Genomic DNA, 23,076 nt, shown 5'->3' with positions numbered 1-23,076 from the left:
ATTTCCAAACTTTTCTTAAATATTTTAAAAATAAATGAAAACTAAATCCGGAAAAACTCTCTATAATATTGTTGTTTTTTCCTTCAATCGCATAGCTGACACTTACATTAAAAATTAAAAAATGTCATTGAACATCGTTTCACGGCTCTACCTACCCATTATTTTTTTAAAGTTCATTTATCCATTCCAATGAATGCACAGAACGTAGATGTATTAATTAAAGAGTAAATTACACATTATTAGCCCTTAAAAGTTATAAAGAATTGAATTTCATTTTTAATGACATCCTGAGTTAGAAGTTTGAGATAAAATTTTAAAGACTGAACTGTTTTAATTTTATCATAGGGCAAAGTGCAATTTAATGAACTTTTGTAGGCTTGTGGTGTAGAATTTAGCCTATGCTAATTAAATTGCAAGTCTAAATGGTTTAAAAAAAAAAAGAAGCCACCTTAGAGTTTAGGTTCATGATTTATCATTCTTACCACTGTAATTCTCTGTTCTTGATGATGGACTTTGTGTCGATAACATGACATGTATTCTGCATAAGTGTATGTACGTGTATATATATAGAGGTCTTGTGCTTTATTTTATGCTTGTGCTTTTCTCAAGCATAGAGATCTTAAACCAATTAACAGCGGGAGAGATGGATCAAGAAGACTGTGAACCGTCCTTTGGATCTCCCCTAATTCCAAACTCTGAGGTGAGTCATGGATTTGGTGCAAAGGTGACTCAGATTTGCTGTGACAGCACAGAGATTATAGCTGAGCTGAAGAAGCAAACACAGTTAGCAGGGCCTCTGGTTGTGGCGAGTCTCTTGCAATACAGTTTGCAGATGATATCAGTCATGTTTGTGGGTCATCTTGGAGAGCTCTCTCTCTCAAGTGCTTCCATGGCTACCTCATTTGCTGGAGTAACTGGCTTTAGCTTCATGGTAATTATATCTTTTCCACTCTTGCATGGTTCTATGTCCCATTAATTTTCTCTAAAATTGCTACACATCTAGTTTCTCTTATGGCTCCACAGTATTACTCAAAGTCAGAATCAACCTTATCCCTTTTTTGCCCTCAAGTTTTCTGGGTCCAAGAGGTTTACTCATGAAAAATGGAAAAAACATCACTTCTGTTCCAAAGGAAAATAACAACTGAACTGGTTGTTCATTGCCTTTTTGTGTATATATTCTCCATTTCTCCTCCAATCTTCTATTTTCAAGGTGCTTAGTCTCAAGACTCTCAACCTTCCATCCGGTATGAATTCAACTTTTGTTTCATTATTATTTCTTTTTTAAATCCTTCACACCTCAAGAATGCCTTACTAAACACTAAAGATGATAGAATCCCTTGATTCTTTTTTTCTGTTTCATTTTATTGTCGTCTCAACCCTATCAAAACCCAAGGCTGTTCTGAGAACTAGCCACATATTGCGACTTGCCATTAAAAAATTACTACTATGTTTCCCATTCTGGCTTTTAATTTTTCTATTTCATCTTTTTATTTATTTGAAAATGAAATGCAGAGTATTGATCATGCTTGTCCCACATTCATGATGAATTAAAATGATAAGCTATTCAAGCTATAATCACAGGCCTCCCCAATTTAAATTGACATGCTATGCAAACTATAGTCATAGACTTCCTAATTAAGTTTCCCTTCTCTCAAATCACTTTTCTATAAACGATTATCAAAGGTAAGACTATTGATCATGCTTGCCCACATTCATGATGATTTAAAATGATAGGCTATTCAAGCTATAATCACATGCCTCCCCAATTTAAATTGATAAACTATGCAAACTATAGTCATAGACTTCCCTAATTAAGTTCCCATTTTCTCAATAATCACTTTTCTAGAGACTACTGCCAATAGTACTGACCTGAGTTAAGAAATATCAAAAGGGCTTATTCTTCCTTGTTTCAAAGATATGTTGAGCAGCCACATGGGTATGCATTGAAAATAATAAATCAAACTTAAAAAATCATTTGCAGAGTAAGGAAGCTAGCTTCTGCTCCAAAACAAAAAAACAAAAAATGTAGCATGAAGGAAGACTTTTAACATTTCTAACTTTCATTTGGACTAGCTGGGAATGGGAAGTGCACTGGATACATTCTGTGGACAGGCCTATGGAGCAAAGCAGTACCATATGCTTGGCATATACATGCAGAGAGCTATGGTTGTCCTTGTGCTTATGAGCATTCCCATAGCATTTCTCTGGGCATGCACTGGGCAGATATTCCTGCACCTTGGACAGAATCCAGAAATCTCATTGCAAGCTGGTATCTATGCTCGGTGGCTGATTCCCAGCATTTTCCCTTATGGCCTTCTTCAGTGTCAATTCAAATTCTTACAGACCCAGAACAATGTCTTGCCATTGATGATAAGCACTGGAGTAACAAGTTCTCTTCATGTTGTTGTGTGTTGGATGCTGGTTTTGAGGTTCGGATTCGGCAATGAAGGCGCTGCTCTGTCCAGTGCCATCTCTTATTGGATCAATGTTCTGATTTTGGCAATTTATATCAAGTTTTCTTCCACTTGTCAGCAAACTTGGACAGGGTTCTCTGAGGAGGGAGTGAAAAATCTCTTCAACTTTCTTAATGTTGGTATTCCTTCAGCTCTTATGGTCTGGTGAGTCTCTTTCTCCCTTTTTGATTGATTGAAATATCCAATTATTTTATTGATAAGCACTTATTTATATTTCGAAATCTAATTATATCCTAACCCTACAAGCTTTTTGAGTTCTTAAGATGGTCACAAGTGACTTGTGTGATATGTACAACAAAGCTTTAACTGTGGTGCCTGTATCATCAGCTTGGAATTCTGGTCATACGAGTTCTTAGTTCTCATGTCGGGTTTTCTTCCCAATCCAAAGCTGGAAACATCAATAATGTCAATCAGGTTTGCATCTCCATACGTCCTCCACGCTGCAATCCTGAATTTCCCAAAAGTGCATTCACTCCATGCACTTAACAGCAAAGAAGCGTGTTATCAAATAATTAGGAAGTGAACTAAGCAAGGGAAGCTTCTCTAACCATAATTTTCATCTGATAGGATTTTCTGTTGACACTTTTTCATCAAAAATTGATTTTCAATAGCATTGGTTGGTACTAAAGAAAACAAAGTTTCATGGGTAGAAATCCAAATTAAGTTTGTCTTCCTTTAAATTACGGGCCGCAGCAGCTCCGGCCATTCTTGTTTAGAAGGAAGAAAGGAATGTGGACCAGCATAGATAATTTTGCAAGAAGCGTAGTTCACGAAATTTATGTGAATACACCTCCACCTAACTTCAAATGATTGCCCTTCTCCAGCCTTAACACAAGCTCCGTGGTCTTCAGAATCCCCTTTGGTTTGGGCAGTGCCGTAAGGTAAGTTCAACAAAATAGCATCTGCTGTGCTTTAATATACCTTGACTTACCAATATGACAACCTTCTTCAATTCTTCTTATTCTTCTTATTCTTCTTCTTCTTCTCCTTCTCCTCCTATGGTTAAAAGCACGAGAGTTTCAAATGAATTGGGTGCTGGAAAACCACGGAGTGCACGTCTAGCAGTGCAGGTAGTTCTATTCCTGGCTGTTACCGAAGGCTTGCTGCTTAGCATCACTGCAATTGCAGTTCAAAATGTATGGGGCTACTTGTATACCAACGAAGAGGAAGTTGTAAGATATTTAGCATCCATAATGCCAGTGCTTGCTGCCTCCAACTTCATGGATGGAATTCAGGGTGTACTCTCAGGTTGGTTTGTGTCCTTCGCTATGTCATAATTCCCTTTTTTTTTTTTTTTTTTCTCAGCTCACTATGTTGCAATTTATCACCTACAACTTATGATATGCATGATGAGATAGAATTTGCCTTTGAGAAACTTTTAGGTACAGCAAGAGGATGTGGTTGGCAGAAGATGGGTGCTTTTGTAAATCTAGGAGCTTATTACCTTTTAGGCCTTCCTTCTGCAATCATCTTGACTTTTGTATTCCACTTTGGAGGAAAGGTAGAAATTGTTGTAAATCTCATCAAGCAGGCAGAACTTTTTCTGTTTTTGTGTTATGGATGCCTCTATTTTTTTTCCCCCCTTTTGGGGTGTTTGGTTGCAGGGATTTTGGATGGGAATCATATGTGGAAGTGCTTCACAAGCATTATTGCTTTTAGCCGTTACCATGCGCACGGATTGGGGGCAAGAGGTACATTATGAACTTACCTTGTGTTCAATTGCAGAGCAATATGTTTTTCTTTGCATGCTTTTCCTTTCTAACTTCTTTTCTTTGTTTTACCATATTAATTGCTCAGGCAAAGAAAGCCAAGGGTAGGCTCCGTGCTTCTAGCATCTCATCAAATACATTGCTGTTGTAGAAATCCCAAGTATATTGGAGTGATTTAGGCGAATTTTATGTAGAGAATTGATTATTATTAAGAGAGATTATTTTAAGAAATTGTTTCCTTATTTAGCATATCCAATTGTATTATAAGTATCATGTATTGGCTCGTACAAATTATTCAATTTCAAGAAATATAGAATACCTATTCTGATTTCATGGTATCAGAGTTAGGGCTTCTATAATCCTTGTTAACGATGGCAGAAGGAGCCATCAATAGTAGAGGGTTTAGCACCTCTGAAGCTCTCGACGGCGAGACTGAAGCCACCTTCACCTTGAGTTCGAATAGGCTAGACAGCTCGTCCTTCCCACTCTCATTGGAGAGACTGAACGGAAAGAATTTCCGTGAATGGGCTTAGTCAATCAAACTCCTGATTGACGGCAAAGGAAAGTTAGGCTACCTTACCGGCGAGAGGAAGAAGCCCGCCTCAATCGACACTGCAGCTTTGCAGAAGTGGAAGTCTGAGAACTCCAAGGAGACTGTGTGGCTGGTGAACTCCATGAAACCTTCAATCGGCAAGACCTATCTATTCCTACCGACAGCGAAGGATGTCTAGGATGCTGTCCGAGAGACATACTCGGATGTTGAAAGCTACTCCTAAATCTTTGAGATCAAAACTCAGCCATGGTAGATGCGGCAAGGAGAAAGAAACGTCACTGACTACTATATGGAGATGACGAATCTCTGGCAAAAACTCGAACTAAGCATTGAGCAAGAATGGGAATTCCCCTAGTCAGAGACAATACCCAATACAAGAAAAGACTTGAAAATGAACGAGTCTTTGAATTTTTGGTTGGACTCAACTGAAACTAGGAAAAATCACCATGAATATTTGATTCTGGTGCCTCTGATCATATGACCGATTCCTATCATTTGTTCTCATCTTATTCACCTTGTGCTGAAAATTTGAAAGTTAAAATTGCAGATGGATCACTTTCATTTGCTGCAAGTAAAGGGAGTATTCAAATCTCTGACTTTATAACTCTAGAATCTGTCCTACACATCCCTAGATTGTCTCGCAACTTGTTATATATCCGGTAGCCAGTTGACAAAAATTCCAATTTCTCTACTAAATTCATTTCCTCTCATTGTGTTTTTCAAGACCTATCATCGGGGAAGATGATTGACAATGCTAAGTGTCATGACCTAAGCTTGTTCAGGGCATTATGCTTTCCTATAACCGCTTATCTCGTGTGCTTGGGATGGGTTTCTATCATGTAAATACTAGTGTAGGGTTATTTTCTACTAGTAGTGTCTTTGTATACCAAATAAGGCAATATGACTCCTTGGTCACTTTGATGTTTTCTAGTGCTAGAGTGGGAATGGCCTAGAAAGCTCTTTAGGGGAGGGTGAGTGTTCATCAGTCATTGTAAAACTCACTAACTATTGTTAACGTGTTTAGCCTATTTACCTCCCTCGCTAAGCACATAATGTCAACGGAGGTGTTGTTAATGAATTACATTTGCTTCAATGTTTACTACTTGCTTGCCACGACTTTCATGAATGCTTACTGCTTCCACTGCCATTTGATTAAATGCTAATGAAAATGTTTTGTAGATGAATGTTGGTAAATGATAGGCTAACTAGTTAAACAAGAGTGCTTTAGCTAGCGCCGCACGACCCTTCACAAGGGTGTAAAAATAGTCAGACCGTGACACTTGGTATCAGAACCCAAGATTGAGTTGCTACGTGAATTCAATTGCCTTCGTTGTGGGATTTGGAAAGCTTTGATAAGTGACCATGGCACCAAACAATGTTGAGAGGATCAACGTGCTAGAAGCATAAGTTGTGGCAACAACCAATACTGTGGCCGCGGAGGTGGCCCAGATAAGAGAACTTGTTGATAAAGTGATGGGATCACAAAAACATCAAGCAGGTTTGATAGGCGACATGTCAGAGGACTTTCTCCACACTGTTGAAACTTTGCAGTTGCAAATGGCTGATCTGGATGCAAAGGTGAATCTGATGGTTCTTGCTATGGGGAACTCCAACACTCCAGGAGTTAGCAAGACCAAGGTAGTAGAACCCAGGACGTATGGGGGTGCTCGAGATGCCAAGGAGTTAGAGAACTTCTTGTTTGATGTGGAGCAGTACTTTTGCGCTATGAGGATGGCCTCATAACAGGTAAAGGTGGATACTACGACCATGTACTTGGTTGGTGATGCCAAACTGTGGTCGCGTACCAAGTACCAAAAGATTGAAAATGGAAGTTGTGTAATTGATAGTTGCGTAAACTTGAAGAGAGAGCTCAAGGCCCAATTCTTTCCTGAGAATGTTGAGTATAATGCAAGGAGAAAGCTAAGAGATCTCAAACATACGGGGTCGATCAGGGAATATGTGAAACAATTTTCTACTTTGATGTTGGATATTCGGGATATGTCGGAGAAGGACAAGTTGTTCTATTTTCTTGAGGGGATGAAATCGTGGGCAAGAACTGAACTTCATAGGCAAAGGGTTTAAGACTTGTCAACTGCACAAACTACTGTAGAACACTTGACTGACTACACTGGGGATGATACCGCTTCGTCCAAACGATTTGGCGGAGAGCGAAACAGTGGAAAGTCTTTCAAGAAAGGCAAACCCAAGAGTAGGGGAGCCGACTCTAAATCATCAACCTCGAAGGAAGCTTCGTCATCTCAAGGGTTCAACACACCTAATGGAAAGGGGAGGAGGAAAATTTTGTGTTACTTGTGTGGTGGATCTCACAGAGTGAGTGAGTGTCAACACAAGGGATTACTCAATGCCTTACAAGCTTCCACTTTAGGAAAAGTGGTGGAAACTGAGGAGGAAGAGAATGTTGCCCCGAGAGTAGGTTCAGTGGGTTGGTGAGCACATTGGAAAAGCAGGCAAAAGCACCAAATGTTACACAAGCAAAAGGGTTACTGTTTGTGGACTTGAGGATAAATGGGAAGAGTACCCGCGCTATGGTGGATACGTGGGCTACTCACAATTTTGTTTCGCAATTGGAAGCATAGAGACTTAACTTATCCTTAGAGAAGGATACAGGATGCATGAAAGCAGTTAACTCTGTAGCCCAACCTACTCTGGGAGTAGCCAAGCAAGTGACTTAGAAGCTTGGACAGTAGGAAGGTCATGCGAATTTCACAGCGGTGCCATTGGATGACTTTCTAGTCATTCTAGGAATGGAGTTCCTAAGGGGGACGAGGGAAGTGTTGATGCCTTCAGCTAGTTCTCTATGTCTGATGGGAGATCACTCGTGCATGGTGCAAGTCGTTGCAATGAAAGGAGACGACGGTAAGTGCCTTTGAGCCATACAACTCAATGAGGGATTGGATCAGGGTGAGCAAACACGTCTAGCCACGGTGGTGGTAGAAAAAGAAGTAGGCGAAGAGCTGGGGCCTACGACCATCTAAGCGGTGTTGGATGAGTACAAGGAGGTGTTACCGGATAAGATACCTCACAATTTGCCTTCACGACGGACTGTGGAGCATGTTATCACGAGTGAAACCACCTGCCAAAGGGCCATGTCGGATGACACCTCCAGAGATAGTAGAGTTGGGGAAACAGCTTAATGAATGGGAAGCGGGATGTGTTTGCCCTTCCAAAACATTGTTGGGAGCATTAGTGTTGTTTCAGAGGAATAATGAAGAGCATCTGTGGAAGGTGTTCGATAGGCTGAGGGGAAACAATCTGTATGTGAAGAGAGAGAGGTGCTCTTTCGCTCATCGGAGTAGAAAATTCCTTGGTTATGTGGTTAAACAAGGTCGTATCCGGAGGGGAATGGAGAAGGTAAGGATGATTCAAGAATGGAAGATCCCCACGACAATGAAGGAGTTGCGTTCCTTTCTTGGCCTTACTAGATTTTGCAGGATGTTTGTTGAAGGGTATTCATGGAGAATGACTCCAATGACAAGACTACTGAGCAGGTATTGTTGGCCGCACACACCGGATGATGTGGTTGATTATACCAAAACTTGTCTCACTTGCCAACAAGACAACAGGGTGCGGAAGAAGTACGGTACTTTCATGGCCGCACCAAAGTACTGTTCGGCAGAGGAGATGACACAATTGTTCCTTGCGACTGTTGTGAAACACTGGGGTGGAACACCCCGAACCCTTAAACCCTGGTTCGATGCATTATACCTGATAAAATCCCGATAATCCATAAATCAACATAAACATAGCGGAAAACTTAAATATAATTTCCATAAATATAATACCATAATACCAAAGTTTACTATTTCTATCTATAATCCATATTAACCATCCATCACTTGCATTTCCATATATACACATGTCTCCAAAACATTTCGGTATTCACAATCATTCCATCCTCAACAGACTTAAAACATAACAACATAAAATATAAACTTAAACTTTATACAATCCCCATAGTATATAAAAAATATACCCTTTTTCTTTACAATCCTAAAAAAAGCTAAAAACCCTCGAGCTCTTTAAGCCCGACCTCAAGGATGTCCTGAAACAGAAATAATCATTTTGGGTGAGACACATCTCAGTAAGGGATGAAATAATATATTAAAACAGCATGTGACTAACATGAGGTTTATAGATTTCATTTTAATAATATTTGCAAAACGTCATCATAAACAATGAAATCATTCTCTGAGCCTAACCAAACAAAAGCAAAAGATTTAACCCACGAGATTACCTAAGGATACGGGCGATTACCTGCCTATACAAGTAGCACCCCTCTGCTCTGATATATTTGGAAACCCTAGGGTTGCTGCTGAAGCATACTAGGGCACTCACCTTACTCAGTAAGCCCTCGAATATTAAATTGATCTTGTACTCATACAGTTCAAACAAAGGTTTACCAACGATGGCCCTAAGGATAGGGAAATCTACTAGCTCATACAAGTAGGTTCCCTCTGCTCTAATACATTATGCAGTTACTACCACATCTAAAGTTACTAGTGCACTCGCCTTTCTCAGCAAGTCCTCAGGCGAAGAGTACGCCCGCCCAATCGTAACTTGTTCTACATACATAGATACTTTTAATATCATAATACATTATTCTTACTTCCATTATTCAACCCTTCACATCTTTTCATGTTCATAGCTTAAACATAACATTGTATTTCACTTTCAGTGACTCTTTCCATTTTATATCGTTCACATTTCACATTTCATTCAATTATCATTTCATTGCCATCTTATTGCATTTTCCTTTATTTCATTCATTTTACAGCTGGTCTTTAGCCATCATCAGTTAGTCTACAGCTCCTTTTAGTTGTCATCAGTTAGTCTATATAGAAATGTACTAGAATCTGCTAACATGACTCTTTTTAGTTGTCTTACATTTACATGGTTGCATTAACATACACAAGCAGTATAGTCCATAACATATTTTCTTCTTAATGCTTTACTGACTTAGCCTGCATCTCATACATTTAACATATATTTGCATAAAACTTTACACTTACTCATGCCACATTTAATAGTAAAATTCATACATATTCCTGTAAAATAGGTTATTCAACTCTTAATGTTCATATACTAAAAATATATCTTTCATTTATTACATAATTATCCTCAAAATATTATTCACTTTCATTGGTTTATTTTCACATATACATAGCTATATAAGCAACCCTAAGCTTAGAAAACATAATTTACATGATTGACATTTTATATTGAAATGAAAACTCATATACATTTATATAACATGGTCCATTTTATTCAATTCATAAAAACCCGATTTAATATATAATTTCCCCTTACCTGATTTTTGAACTACGCCGACAGGATCCCCAAAGCGATACCCACAGCGTTCATTTGGACCCTAAATCCAAAAATCTGAGTTTGATTAGACTAAACTCCAACTAACTTAAATCTAAAAAAAAAATACTTATTTAATACTCCCTAGACTCCAAATAACAATATTCATTAAGAAATTTCCAAAATAACTCACTTACCCTGATTTTGGGATGTTTCCCAAACCTCTCAAACCAATGATCACCTCTTACAGCCTTGCAGAGAATGATCCTACGATCCTCGTGGTGGTTCCGGATCGTCAAACCGAGTCAAATCCAACCCGAAATCGAAGAGAGAAGGTTGGAGGAACTGTTTTTTAGAGAGAGAGAGAGAGAGAGAGTGATGGTTCCTGAATTTCCTCGTTGAAAATGAGAGAAATTCAATTTATAGGCAGGGCTTCGTCGACGAGACACGTGGGTTCGTCGATGAGCCACTATAGATACTTCGTCAATAAGAAGATACTTTCATCGATGAATTTCAAAGTTTAAGTTTTACTCTCTCAGGATTCCTTCGTCGACGAGGGACTAAAGTTCGTCGACGATCTCTAGAAGGGCACTCGTCGAAGAAGACAGGACATTCGTCGATGAGGCCTACTGTTCTAAAATCCTTCCTTCCTCTTTCCATTATTATCCTTTAATCCATTTCATTTATTATATTTCCTAATTATTTTAATAATTTTAATTATTCGGGCCATTACATGGGGTCTTCCCCAAATTATTATTTGTGTCCGAGACTTAATGTTCACTGACAACTTCTTGATAGAATTTTTCAGGATATTCAAGTCACATATTGACATCTCTTCGAGTTATCACCGATAGACATGCGGATATATGAAGAGATTCAAAGAGCTGCTAGACGAGTACTTATGCCATTTTGTCAATGACAACCAGAAGAACGGCGTGTAACTACTTGATGTGGCTCCGTTCTGTGGCAATGTCCAAAGGAGCTCAACAACCAATAAAAGCTCTTTTGAGCTTGTTACAGGCCAGCTGCCGCTATTACCTCACATGGTGGGTGAGCCGTACAGACGAAAGAGTCCCAGGGCATACATCTTCACCAGAGAATGGAGACAGAATGCCGAGCCCAAGCCTATCTGGAGAAAGCTTTTAAGAAGATGAAGAAGTGGGCAGATCAGGGGAGAAGACCACAATTTCATGTTAGCTGCCTCAAGCCATTCAATGACAACACCATTGATCTGAGCAGAAGTCAGTCCAACAAAGCAGAGTTGAAGATAGTGCAACCTGATAGACATGAAGTTTAAGAGATCCTTGTAGATAGAAAGTTCATATCCTCAAGGAAGAAGTGGCAGAAGTTCCTAGTGAAGTGGAAATGCCTTGATGACAAAGAAATCTGCTGGATTTCTATGGAAGATATGCAACTGTTCATGGACAAAGTTCAAGTGTACCTATCGCCAAAGTCTATGAAGACGTCGACCGCAAAAGTAGGGGAGAATGTCATGAGCTAAGCTTGTTCAGGGCATTATGCTCGCTTGTGACCGCTTATCTCGTGTGATTGGCATGGGTTTCCATCATGTAAATACAAGTGTAGGGTTATTTTCTACTAGTAGTGTCTTTATATGCCAAATAAGACAGTATGACTCCTCGGTCACTTTGATATTTCCTAGTACTAGAGTGAGAATGGCCTAAAAAGCTCTTTAGGGGAGGGTGAGTGTTCATCAATTATTGTAAAACTCACTAACTATTGTCAACGTGTTTAGCCTACTTGCCTCCCTTGCTAAGCACACAATGTCAACGAAAGTGTTGTTAATGAATTACGTTTGCTTCAATGTTTACTGTTTGCTTGCCACAGCTTTCATAAATGCTTACTATTTCTGCTGCCATTTGATTGAATGCTAATGAAAGTGTTTTGTGGATGAATGTTGGTAAACGATAGGCTGACTAGTTAAACAAGAGTGTTTTAACTAGCACCACACGACCATTCACAAGGGTGTGAAAATAGTTGGACCGTAACACTAAGGAATGTGAGGGACTTTACTACTTTGAAGAAGCGAATATGAGTAAACAATGTCAAAGTGCTATTTGTGATTCTGCATCTATTTCTAGGGATAGTGAAATTTTTTTATGGCATTCTAGGATGGGTCATCCAAATTTTCAATACTTAAGATATTTATTTCTTTCCATTTGTTCAAATAAGATGTCTTCTGATTTTCAGTGTGAAATTTGTGAACTTGTAAAACACTAACGTAATTGTAAAGACCCAGAAAATTAAAATGATTGAAATAATTAGGAAAAAAAATAATAAATAAATAGATAAAATGAATAGTATGAAAAGAAAAAAAATAATAGAATAAAATAAAATTAGATTAATTATTAATTAATTATTTAATTAAATATTATATAATTGAATTAATAAATTAATTAAACGTTATTTAATTGAATTAATTAAATTAAGTGTATGATATTTATATGTTTATATATATATATACACATGTGTGTGTATGTAAGGATGAAGGAATACACACACACACACACACACACACACATATATATATATATATATATATATGTTTATATAATAAGGTATAATATTATAATATAATATATTAGCATATGAATCTGGATGCTGAGAAGCATCCAGATCGAATTATTCAATTTCAAAACAGAGAGGAGCGCCGCCCCCGCTGAATTCTCCAGTTGCTCGTTCTGTCTTCGTCTCTCTCTCTCAATTTCTTGACAGATTTGCGACAGATTGAAAACCAGAAGGTGTTGTTGGATTCCTAACTCGGCCACCGACATTCCTACTGGAGCAGATTTGTTGTGGGAGTGGCGTAGGCACCATTCCTAGGGTAAGACAACTTTTCCCTAATTTTTTAATTTCTCTTTTAATCTACCGCTAAATTGACGATCGGGCACCACCAAGTGGTCCTAGTCGCGATTGTTGTCATTTTGGCGTGAGTAAATTTTTAATTTGGGTTTTCTAGATCCCACACTAAAGCGAGAGTGGGATTTGGGGAATTAGGTAAATTGGTTATATTTGCGGGTATAACTATTTATTTGGAAATTATGGTCCTAGAAAATATTTAAATAGTATTTTATTTATGGTTAATTTAATGGATTTAGGGTTTTTGAACCAGGGTCCAAGTGAGCGCTGTGAGCATTTGTGTGGGATTTCTGTCTGTGTAGTTCAAGGATTCAGGTAAGGAGAAATTGTATATTAAATTAGATTTTATGAAATTAAAGGTAATAAATTATGTTATATTTATGTATATGTTTGGGTGTGGATTATGAAAATGCCAACCATGTAAACTATGTTTTTTGAGCCTAGGACCATTTATTTAGCTATGTATATATGGAAATGAATTGATGAAAGTGAAAGGTATTTTCTGGGAAATTATGTAAAAAAAATAAAAATTATATTTTCAGTATTTAAATGCTAAATGTGGGTTGACCTATTTTACAGGAATATGTATGAATTTTACTATTAAATTGTGTGGTATGAGTAAATGTAAGTTTTGTGCAAATATATGTTATATGTAGGAGATGTAGGTTAAGTAAGTAAAGTATTAAAAATAAAATATGATATGAACCATGCTGCTTGTGTATATTAAATGCAACCATGTAAATGTATTACAGCTGAAAGTCGTGTTGGTAGATTCTAGCGCACTTTCTATGTGGACTAATTGATGACAGTTAAAATGAGTTGTGTTAGCAGATTCTAACTTATTTCTATGTGGACTAACTAATGACAGCTAAAGAGTGGCTGTAGTACGAATGAATGAAATGAAAATGGAATGAAATGACAATGGAATGAAATGTGAAATGTGAATGATGCAAATGGGAAAGAGTCACTTAAAGTGAAATGTAATGTAATTTTTAAGCTATGAACACAAACAGATATGAATGATTGAATAATGACAGGAAAAAAATAACTTATTATGATATTAGAAGTATCTATGTACATAGAATATGTTACGAATGAGCGAAGTGTACTCTTCTCCTGAGGGCATGCTGAGAAAGGTGAGTGCACTAGTAACTTCAGATGTGACAGTAGCTGCATAACGTACTAGGGCAGAGAGAACCTACTTGTATGGACAGATAGATTTCCCTATCCTTGGGGCTATCACTGGTAAACCTATGTTTGAACTGTGTGAGTACGAGATCAATCTAATACTTCAAGGCTTACTGAGTAAAGTGAGTGCCCTGGTATGCTTTAGTAGCGACCCTAGAGTTGCCTAAGTATCAGAGCAGAGGGGTGCTACTTGTATGGGCGGGTAATCACCCCTATCCTTTGGTAATCTTGTGGGTTAAATCTTTGTATGTGATTGATTTGGTTTAGAGAATGGTTTCAGTGTTATGATAACGTTTTGCAAATGTTATTAAAATGATATCTATAAATCTTATGTTAGCCTCACACTGTTTTTAATATATTGTTTCTTCCCTTACTGAGATGTGTCTCACCCGAATACGATTATTTCTTTTTCAGGACATCCTCGAGGTCGGGCTTAGAGAGCTCAAGGGTTTTTAGCATTTTGAGGATTATAATAAGAAAGTGTATATTTTTTATATTTGGGAATGTAAATATTTTTTGTTTTATGTTTTTATATTTTAAGTCTACTGAGAAAGGAATAATTGTGAATACTTAAATGTTTTGGAGATATGTGCATATAAAGAAATGCAGGTGATGAATGGATAATATAGATTGTAGATAGGAAATAGTAGACTCTGGTATTATATTTATGGAGATTATGTTTATGTTTTCCGCTGCGTATTTATTGACTTATGGATTATCAGGATTTTATTAGGTATAACGCACCCGACCCAGGTTTAAAGGTTCGGTGCGTTACATTTGGTATCAAAGCAATGATTTTGTGATTTGGAGAACTTAGGAAATGATTTATACTAGAGTATAGGAATGAGTTAGGATGAAAAATAGGAGATGGGTATGTTAGGTGTTGAGAAGTTGGTATGGTGTAGGGAAGTATAAGATTTTGTCTTATAACTTGGAGGCAGAAATCCCTTGGTGGACATCTATGATTTTCTGATTCAGTCGACAATCTCAGAAAACCATAGTAAATCCATCAACGGTGATGTTTCTGAGCCGTGAGATTGGTCCTTATATGGAGATTTTGGATTTTTATTGGATTTAATTTAGTGATTATGTTGTTTGGAGTTATGATATGAAATTTTTATCTCTTTCCTGTCCTATTTTTTAGGGTGGATCCTAAAGATGAGGACGTAGAGGCTGAAGGAAGAGAAGATTCAAATATTTCCAGTAAAGAGGACATTGATACCTCCAAGGTGCTGCGAGGTATAGTCCGCCAGGCTAGGGCTGAGATGAAGAAGGAACCTAAAGAACATAACTGTCCACCTACAGGTCAGGGCTGCAGCATTAAGGAGTTTATGAGGATGAACCCTCTAGCCTTTGTAGGAGGACCTGATCCAGGGGCTGTAGAGAATTGGGTACAGGAAATAGAGGAGATCATAATTGTACTTGATTGTACGGGCGAGTAGAAGGTCCATTATGCCGCTTTCAAGATGACTAGAGAGGCGAAGCACTGGTGGCTTTTTCTACGAAGTTGCTAGAGGATCATAGGGTGGTAAAGATAGCTCTTACCTAGGAGAAATTCAAGGAATTATAACTTGACAAGTATTTTTCCTTCTTCTGTCAGAGAGGAAAAGATTGAGGAGTTTACTAATCTGACCCAGGGGAATATGACCGTTGCGGATTACGCAGCGAAATCTATGGAGCTTTCTCGTTTCGCATTGTTCTTGATTCCAAACGAGGTAAGGAAGGCCAAGAAATTTGAAAAAGGCCCGAGACACAAGATATTTGAGCTGGTGGTGGGGTTTCAAGTGCAGAATTTCTTAGATTTAGTTGATAAGGCTTTGGTGCTAGAAAAGAGTATTCAGAGCAACATAGAGCCTTCAGAGCAAAAGAAGAGGCCCGCATCATCTAGTTTTCAATCTGAAATCGGTCAGGGGTCAGCGAAGAAAGGAAAAGAGACAGTGGACTCTGTATACCCGGAGTGTAATAAAAGGCATTGGGGCAAATGCTGGTTTGGCACTCCGAATTGTTCCAAGTGCGGTAAGCTAGGGCATATCAAGAAAAATTGTCGGGAACCATTGCCTATAGTATCAGTTTAGAACCAGGACCGGGAAAAATAGTAGGTACCACTTGGAAGAGGTGCTCTACCCCGACTGTATACACTTCAGGCTAAGGAGGATGCCATCAGGAATGCAGGTACGAGATTATATTTAAGATAATGATGATTTAATTTAATGATGAATGATTGAATAGGTTATATGATAATCTTAATATTTATGATAATGTGATTGATTGTGGATGATGTAGTAATTTGGGTAATACAGATATATTAGGATATAATAAACTAATGAAAGTTTAAGATAAAGAAATGAATGATTAACGTTAGTAAAATTTCGAGGATGAAATTTCTTAAGGAGGGGAGAATGTAATGACCCGGAAAACTAAAATGATTGAAATAATTAGGAAAAAATAATAATAAATAAAATAATATATAAATAGATAAAATGAATAGTATGAAAAGAAGAAATAATAATAAAATAAAATTAGATTAATTATTAATTAATTATTTAATTAAATATTATTTAATTGAATTAATAAATTATTAAACATCATTTAATTGAATTAATTAAATTAAGTATATGATTTTTATATGTTTATATATATATATATGTTTATATAATAAGGTATAATATTATAATATTACAATATAATATATTATATTATATATTAGTATATGAATCTAGATGCTGAGAAGCATGCAGATTGAATTATTCAATTTCAGAATAGAGAGGAGCACCCCCCCCCTGAATTCTCCTGTTGCTCGCTTCGTCTCCGTCTCTCTTTCTCAATTTCTCGATGGATTTGTAGCGGATCGGGAAACAGAAGGTGTCGTTAGATTCTTAATTCTGCCACCAACATTTCTACTGGAGCGGATTTTTCGTGAGAGTGGCGTAGGCACCATTCCTAGGGTAAGGTAATTTTTCCCTAATTTCTCAATTTCTTTTTAAATCTGCCGCTAAATCGACGATCAGGCACCACCACGTGGTTCTAGTCGCGATTATCGTCATTTTGGCGTGAGTAAATTTCCAATTTGGGTTTTCTAGATCCTACAACAAAGCGAGAGTGAGATTTGGGGAATTAGGTAAATTGATTATATTTGCTGGTATAACTATTTATTTGAAAATTATAGCCCAAGGAAATATTTAAATTACATTTTATTTATGGTTAATTTAATGGAACTAGAGTTTTTGAACTAGGGTCCGGGTGAGCGCCACGGGCATCTCTGTGGGATTCCTGTCGATGTAGTTCAAGGATTCAACTAAGGGGAAATTGTATACTAAATTAGATTTTATGAAATTAAAGGTAATAAACTATGTTATATTTATGTATATGTTTGGGTGTGGATTATGAAAATGCCAACCATGTAAACTATGTTTTCTGAGCCTAGGACCATTTATTTAGCTATGTATATATGGAAATGAATTGATGAAAGTGAAAGGTATTTTCTAAAAAATTATGTAAAAAAAAGTGAAAATTATATTTTTAGTATTTAAATGCTAAATGTGGGTTGGCCTATTTTACAGGAATATGTATGAATTTCACTGTTAAATTGTGTGGCATTAGTAAATGTAAGCTCTGTGCAAATATATGTTATGTGTAGGAGATGTAGGTTAAGTAAGTAAAGTATTAAGAATAAAAAATAATATGAATCATGCTGCTTGTGTATGTTAAATGCAACCATGTAAATGTATAACAGTTGAAAGTCGTGTTCGCAAATTCTGGTGCATTTCTATGTGGACTAATTGATGACAGCTAAAAGGAGTTGTGTTAGTAGATTCTATCTCATTTCTATGTGGACTAATTGATGACGACTAAAGAGCGGCTGTAGTACGAAGGAATGAAATGAAAATGGAATGAAATGGCAATGAAATGACAATGGAATGAAATGTGAAATGTGAATGATGTAAATGGGAAAGAGTCACTTAAAGTTAAATGTAATGCAATATTTAAGCTATGAACACGAACAGATGTGAATGATTGAATAATGACAGAAAAAAAAAATGTATTATGATATTAGAAGTATCTATGTACGTAGAACATGTTATAATTAGGCGAGGCGTACTCTTCACCTGAGGGCTTGCTGAGAAAGGTGTGTGTGCTAGTAACTTCAGATGTGGCAATAGCTGCATAACATACTAGAGCAGAGGGAACTTACTTGTGTGAGCAAATAGATTTCCCTATCCTTGGGGTCATCGCTGGTAAACCTTTGTTTGAACTGTGTGAGTACAAGATCAATCTATTACTTGAGGGTTTACTGAGTAAGGTGAGTGCCCTGATATGCTTTAGCAGCAACCCTAGGGTTGCCTAAGTATTAGAATAGAGGGGTGCTACTAGTATGGGTAGGTAATCACCCCTATCCTTAGGCAAGCCCGTGAATGGTTTCAGTGTTATGATAACGTTTTGCAAATGTTATTAAAATGATATCTATAAATGTCATGTTAGCCACACATTGTTTTTAATATATTGTTTCTTCCCTTATTGAGATGTGTCTCACCCAAATACGATTATTTCTTTTTCAAGACATCCTCGAGGTTGGGCTTAGAGAGCTCGAGGCTTTTAGCATTTTGAGGATTATAAAGAGAAAGGGTATATTTTTGATAATATTTTGGGAATGTAAATATTTTATGTTTTATGTTTTTATGTTTTAAGTCTGTTGAGAAAGGAATGATTATGAATACTGAAATGATTTGAAGATATGTATATTTATAGAAATGTGGGTGATGAATGGATAATATGGATTGTAGATAGGAAATAATATACATTGGTATTATCTTTATGTAGATTATGTTTATATTTTCTGCTACGTATTTCTTGACTTATGGATTATCAGAGTTTTATCAGGTATAACGCACTAGACCCAAGTTTAAAGTTTCAGTGCATTATGGTAATTTCTTTCCAAAATCCATATACAAACCATCTAGACCTTTACTATGATTCACAATGATTTATGGGGGCCCTCACGCTTCCTTAATCGCACTCATACGAAATGGTTTGTTACTTTTATTGATGATTACACTCATATTTTTTGGGTTTACTTGTTAAAAGATAAAACTGAAGTTTGTTTCATTTTTATCAATTTTCACTCCATGATTCAAACATAATTCCAAACTCACATTCAAATCTTGCGGACTGATAATGGTACAAAATATTTGAATAATATCTTGGGAAATTATCTTGAAGAAAATAGAATCACCCATGAAAGTTCCTGTGTGGATACCCTTCAACAAAATGGGGTTGCCGAACGCAAGACAAGACATATTCTTGAAGTTGCTCAGACATTGATGTTCACTACAAATATGAAAAAATATTTTTGGGGGGATGCCATTTTAACAGTTACATATCTCATTAATAGAATGTCGAGTCGGGTTCTTTCTTTTGTCACTCCTCTCCAAAAATTCCAAGAATGTTTCCCCACCTCTCGGCTTAACTTCAATCTCTCCCTCAAAATTTTTGGGTATACTACATTTGTACAAGTTCATGCTCACAATAGGGATAAATTGGAATCTCGTGTCATTAAGTGCGTTTTTATTGGTTACTCTCCTACTCAGAGAGGCTACAAATGTTATGATCTTATCACAAAAAAAAAAAAAAATTTGTTTGTTAGCCTTGATATCTTGTTCTTTGAAACCACTCCTTACTTCCAAAAGCCCTCTTTTCAGGGGGAGAATAAGAGTGAAGATTGGTTCTTTGATTTCTCTGTTGATGAATTTGTGCCATATACTGAGTCTGTAAACACCACTACACCATTCCCTAATATGTCATGTATAGAAGACCACTTAAAATCAGGGGGAGATGTAGAAAAACAAAATAACGAGGGAATACTTGTTTACTCAAGAAAGCCAAAAACAGGGAGAATCTCATACCTGAGGCACCAAGAGAGTTGGAACCAGTGATAGCTCCGAGCAACCATGAGACCACGCCCAATCCTGATCAGATAATAAATCCAAATGGCTATGAACTTACTTATAATAAGTCTACTCTAGATGACATCAATTTACCCATTGCTCTCAAAAAACAAACTAGGTCATGTACTCTCTATCCCTGGTCAAAATACATATCTTATAAAACTCTGTTTACCGGGTGTCCTACTTTTACCTATAACCTCGACAGGATAAAAATTCCAAAGAATATCCAGGAAGCCTTGGAGATTCCTAAATGGAGGGAAGTTGATATGGAGGAAAGGGGGGCTTGGAAAAGAATAGAACTTGGGTTGTTATGAATTTACCGAGAGAGAAGAAGCCAGTAGGTTGCAAATGGGTCTTCACAGTGAAATATAGAGCTGATAGGACAATTGAATGGTATAAAGCCCATTTTGTTGCAAAAGGGTTTACACATACATATGACATTGACTACACAGAGACATTTGCATCGGTGGTAAAATTGAATACAGTTCGGGTTCTCTTGTCCTTGGCAGCCTAACTTGGGTTGGCCACTTCAGCAACTCGACATTAAGAATGCATTTCTAAATGGCAAGTTAGAGGAAGAAGTCTATATGATGATACGACCAAGTTTCAATAAGAAAGGTGAAGAAAACATAGTATGTAAGCCCAAGAAGTCCTTGTATGGACTTAAGCAATCTCCTAGAGCATGGTTTGACAGATTTGCGAAGGTGATAAAGAACCAAGGATATCGACAAAAGGAAATCATATCACACAATATTTTTCCAACAGTCCAAAAATGGGAAGAAAACAATTCTAATAATGTATGTTGATAATATAATCCTGACTAGAGATGATACAGTGGAGATGGAAAAATTGAAGAAAGTCCTAGCTGCTGAGTTTGAAGTTAAAGATCTGGGACGAATGCGGTACTTCTTGGGAATGGAAGTTACTAGATCAAAAAAGGGTATCAGTGTCTCTTAGCAAAAGCATATCCTTGATCTCCTAACCAAAACTGACATGCTTAGATGCAAACCTAGTGAAATCCCCATTGAAACAATAAAGAGAGTTGAAGACTATACAATATCGGTTGAAAAGGAGAGGTATTAGAGATTGGTTGGTAAACTAATCTATTTATCACATACAAGACTCGACATCGCATTTGCAGTAAGTGTGGTAAGCCAACACATGCATTCACAAAAAATACTCACATAGAGGCTATGTACAAGATTCTCAGGTATCTCAAAGGTTCTCCGAGCAAAGGATTCTTCTTCAAGAAGTGTGAAAGCAAGGAAGTAAAACTTTGCACAGATGTTGATACTGTAATGACGCGACCCTTTATACGGACCAACACCGTTAACCCAAATTCAAAATGCATGTACCTGTTCAAGATACATAGACAACCCGCCCTAAATGGGGACATACGGGTGTAAGCCATACATAATTACAATGTAAATATTGTGGAAAAACATAAACATTCATTGGGATTTCTGCTAGACTTATACCAGAGCCTACTATTACATCCTCAAGTACATAAAATCATACATAGAATAAATCATGTTATTACAACCCTCCAAAAAGGAACTTCATCTAAGTTTAATACAGGATTCGAATGCTTACGTAAACTAAATCAAAAACAATCTCCCTAGTCCCTTTAGCTACTAGGACTGACGTACTGATGGACCTGAAAGCAAAGGTTGTATAATAGGGTGAGACACCTCTTAGTAAGGAAGAAAGTGTTACAACAGTGTGTGGCTCCATATATGCACATTTTCATAAAAACTCAAACATTTGGAACATTTGTTTATAATACTGTAACATATAAAATTTATCTGCACAATCAAGTATTTAAATCATGCATATGATTATTAGAACACTTCCATCTTGGTATGACAATTTGCCTATTTACCCCTGTGGCACGAGTTGTGCACTGATACCTCTAACAGTATCTTGTTCCTGCAGACAAAGTTGAGCATTTTTATAGTCCAACCACCCCCTGGTTTATTTTTACCAACATCTTACTAACTCCTCGCAGGTCGACCATCTAATGTACCCATACTGATTTCTCATGTATGGTTGCACTGTACTGCCAGCATCGGAACCGTGTTTATCATAGCTTAGAGTATTTTTCAACCCCATCACTGAAGTTTTTTTCAACTTCTTTCAGTCGCAAGCTGTGGTTCCAGTATCATATATACAATTTATAGCAAAATATAGTAACCTGTGCAATTCCAGTATTTTCACAAATTCAGATAACGACATCGGGTTCAAACCGGCGCCTATCCACTCAATTTACCCTTTTTTTTTTTTCATTGATACAACTCGGTGTATCACTGGCCTCTGTTTTCCACATTCTCAGTATAACAAATTGGAACTCCATTCCCATAATCCATATCAATAACATAGAAAATTCATACATTTCCATTTCAACATATATCACCCGAGTTTAAATTCAAAAGTCTGCAGAATGATAAAAATCCTATAAACACCATTTAAATGGAAAAGTAAAGGATTCAAGCATCTTCTACTACAGTATAAATGCAAATAAGTGATTTTCATAAAATTTGGAGATCATACGCCAAAATCCTCGTTTTTACTAAAAATTGTAAAATCATAAAACCGGCATATCTACTCGGTCGAATTTAGAAAATAAGCAATTAAATCATATATATATATATATATATATATATATATATAAGTATAAACTATCTTTTTTGCAATTTAGTTTTCCAAAAATGCTATTTTAATCAAATTCCCCTTACCCTAAACTTGAAATGAAACTACGTACAAAAATGATCCAAACTGACAACCCGGGATCCTCAAAACCTAAAAACCACCAAACATAATCGTACTATAATTTCGATTACTATCCAAATATCTAATCAAAATTGAGATCAGACCCTTACCTTGATTTTTTGTAAAACCCAAAAATCTTCAAAATAACTATCCGATCTGCTAAAGTTGTAGAACTTCCTCCTCTGATCCCCGTAGGAACTTTTGTTTTTAAAAACTGACGATGAATAGCCAAGAATCTT

The 23,076-nt window shown here is 36.8% G+C and overlaps 1 protein-coding gene across 4 annotated transcripts; it reads left to right on the top strand.

The window, feature by feature from the left end:
- The first annotated feature begins 482 nt into the window (after positions 1-482).
- On the top strand, positions 483-14,765 carry LOC131146734 (protein DETOXIFICATION 16-like). Of its 4 annotated transcripts, none has more exons than XM_058096491.1 (9): positions 559-931; positions 2,074-2,618; positions 2,802-2,888; positions 3,299-3,355; positions 3,484-3,722; positions 3,857-3,975; positions 4,079-4,165; positions 12,795-12,903; positions 13,192-13,254. In XM_058096491.1, exons 1-8 carry the CDS (start codon positions 590-592, stop codon positions 12,900-12,902), a joined length of 1,584 nt encoding a protein of 527 aa, XP_057952474.1. In that variant the 5' UTR covers positions 559-589; the 3' UTR covers position 12,903; positions 13,192-13,254. The 4 variants fall into 4 exon arrangements, with proteins under 4 accessions (XP_057952477.1, XP_057952474.1, XP_057952475.1 ...); XM_058096492.1 differs by lacking the exon at positions 13,192-13,254 and adding an exon at positions 14,541-14,765 and having other exon boundaries at positions 584-931; XM_058096494.1 differs by lacking the exons at positions 12,795-12,903; positions 13,192-13,254 and adding an exon at positions 4,272-4,414 and having other exon boundaries at positions 483-931.
- Positions 14,766-23,076: the final 8,311 nt, after the last annotated feature.

The sequence above is a fragment of the Malania oleifera genome, chromosome 13 (assembly GCF_029873635.1).
Source record: "Malania oleifera isolate guangnan ecotype guangnan chromosome 13, ASM2987363v1, whole genome shotgun sequence".
In the NCBI taxonomy this organism is placed as follows: domain Eukaryota; kingdom Viridiplantae; phylum Streptophyta; class Magnoliopsida; order Santalales; family Ximeniaceae; genus Malania; species Malania oleifera.
This window is presented reverse-complemented; position numbering and strand designations above follow the sequence as displayed.

Coding starts and splice junctions, on each gene's coding strand:
- LOC131146734 (XM_058096494.1), top strand. CDS start 527: ATGACATGTATTCTGCATAAGTGTATGTACGTGTATATATATAGAGGT. Junction 932..2,073: donor TAACTGGCTTTAGCTTCATG/GTAATTATATCT, acceptor CATTTGGACTAG/CTGGGAATGGGAAGTGCACT. Junction 3,976..4,078: donor TATTCCACTTTGGAGGAAAG/GTAGAAATTGTT, acceptor GTTTGGTTGCAG/GGATTTTGGATGGGAATCAT.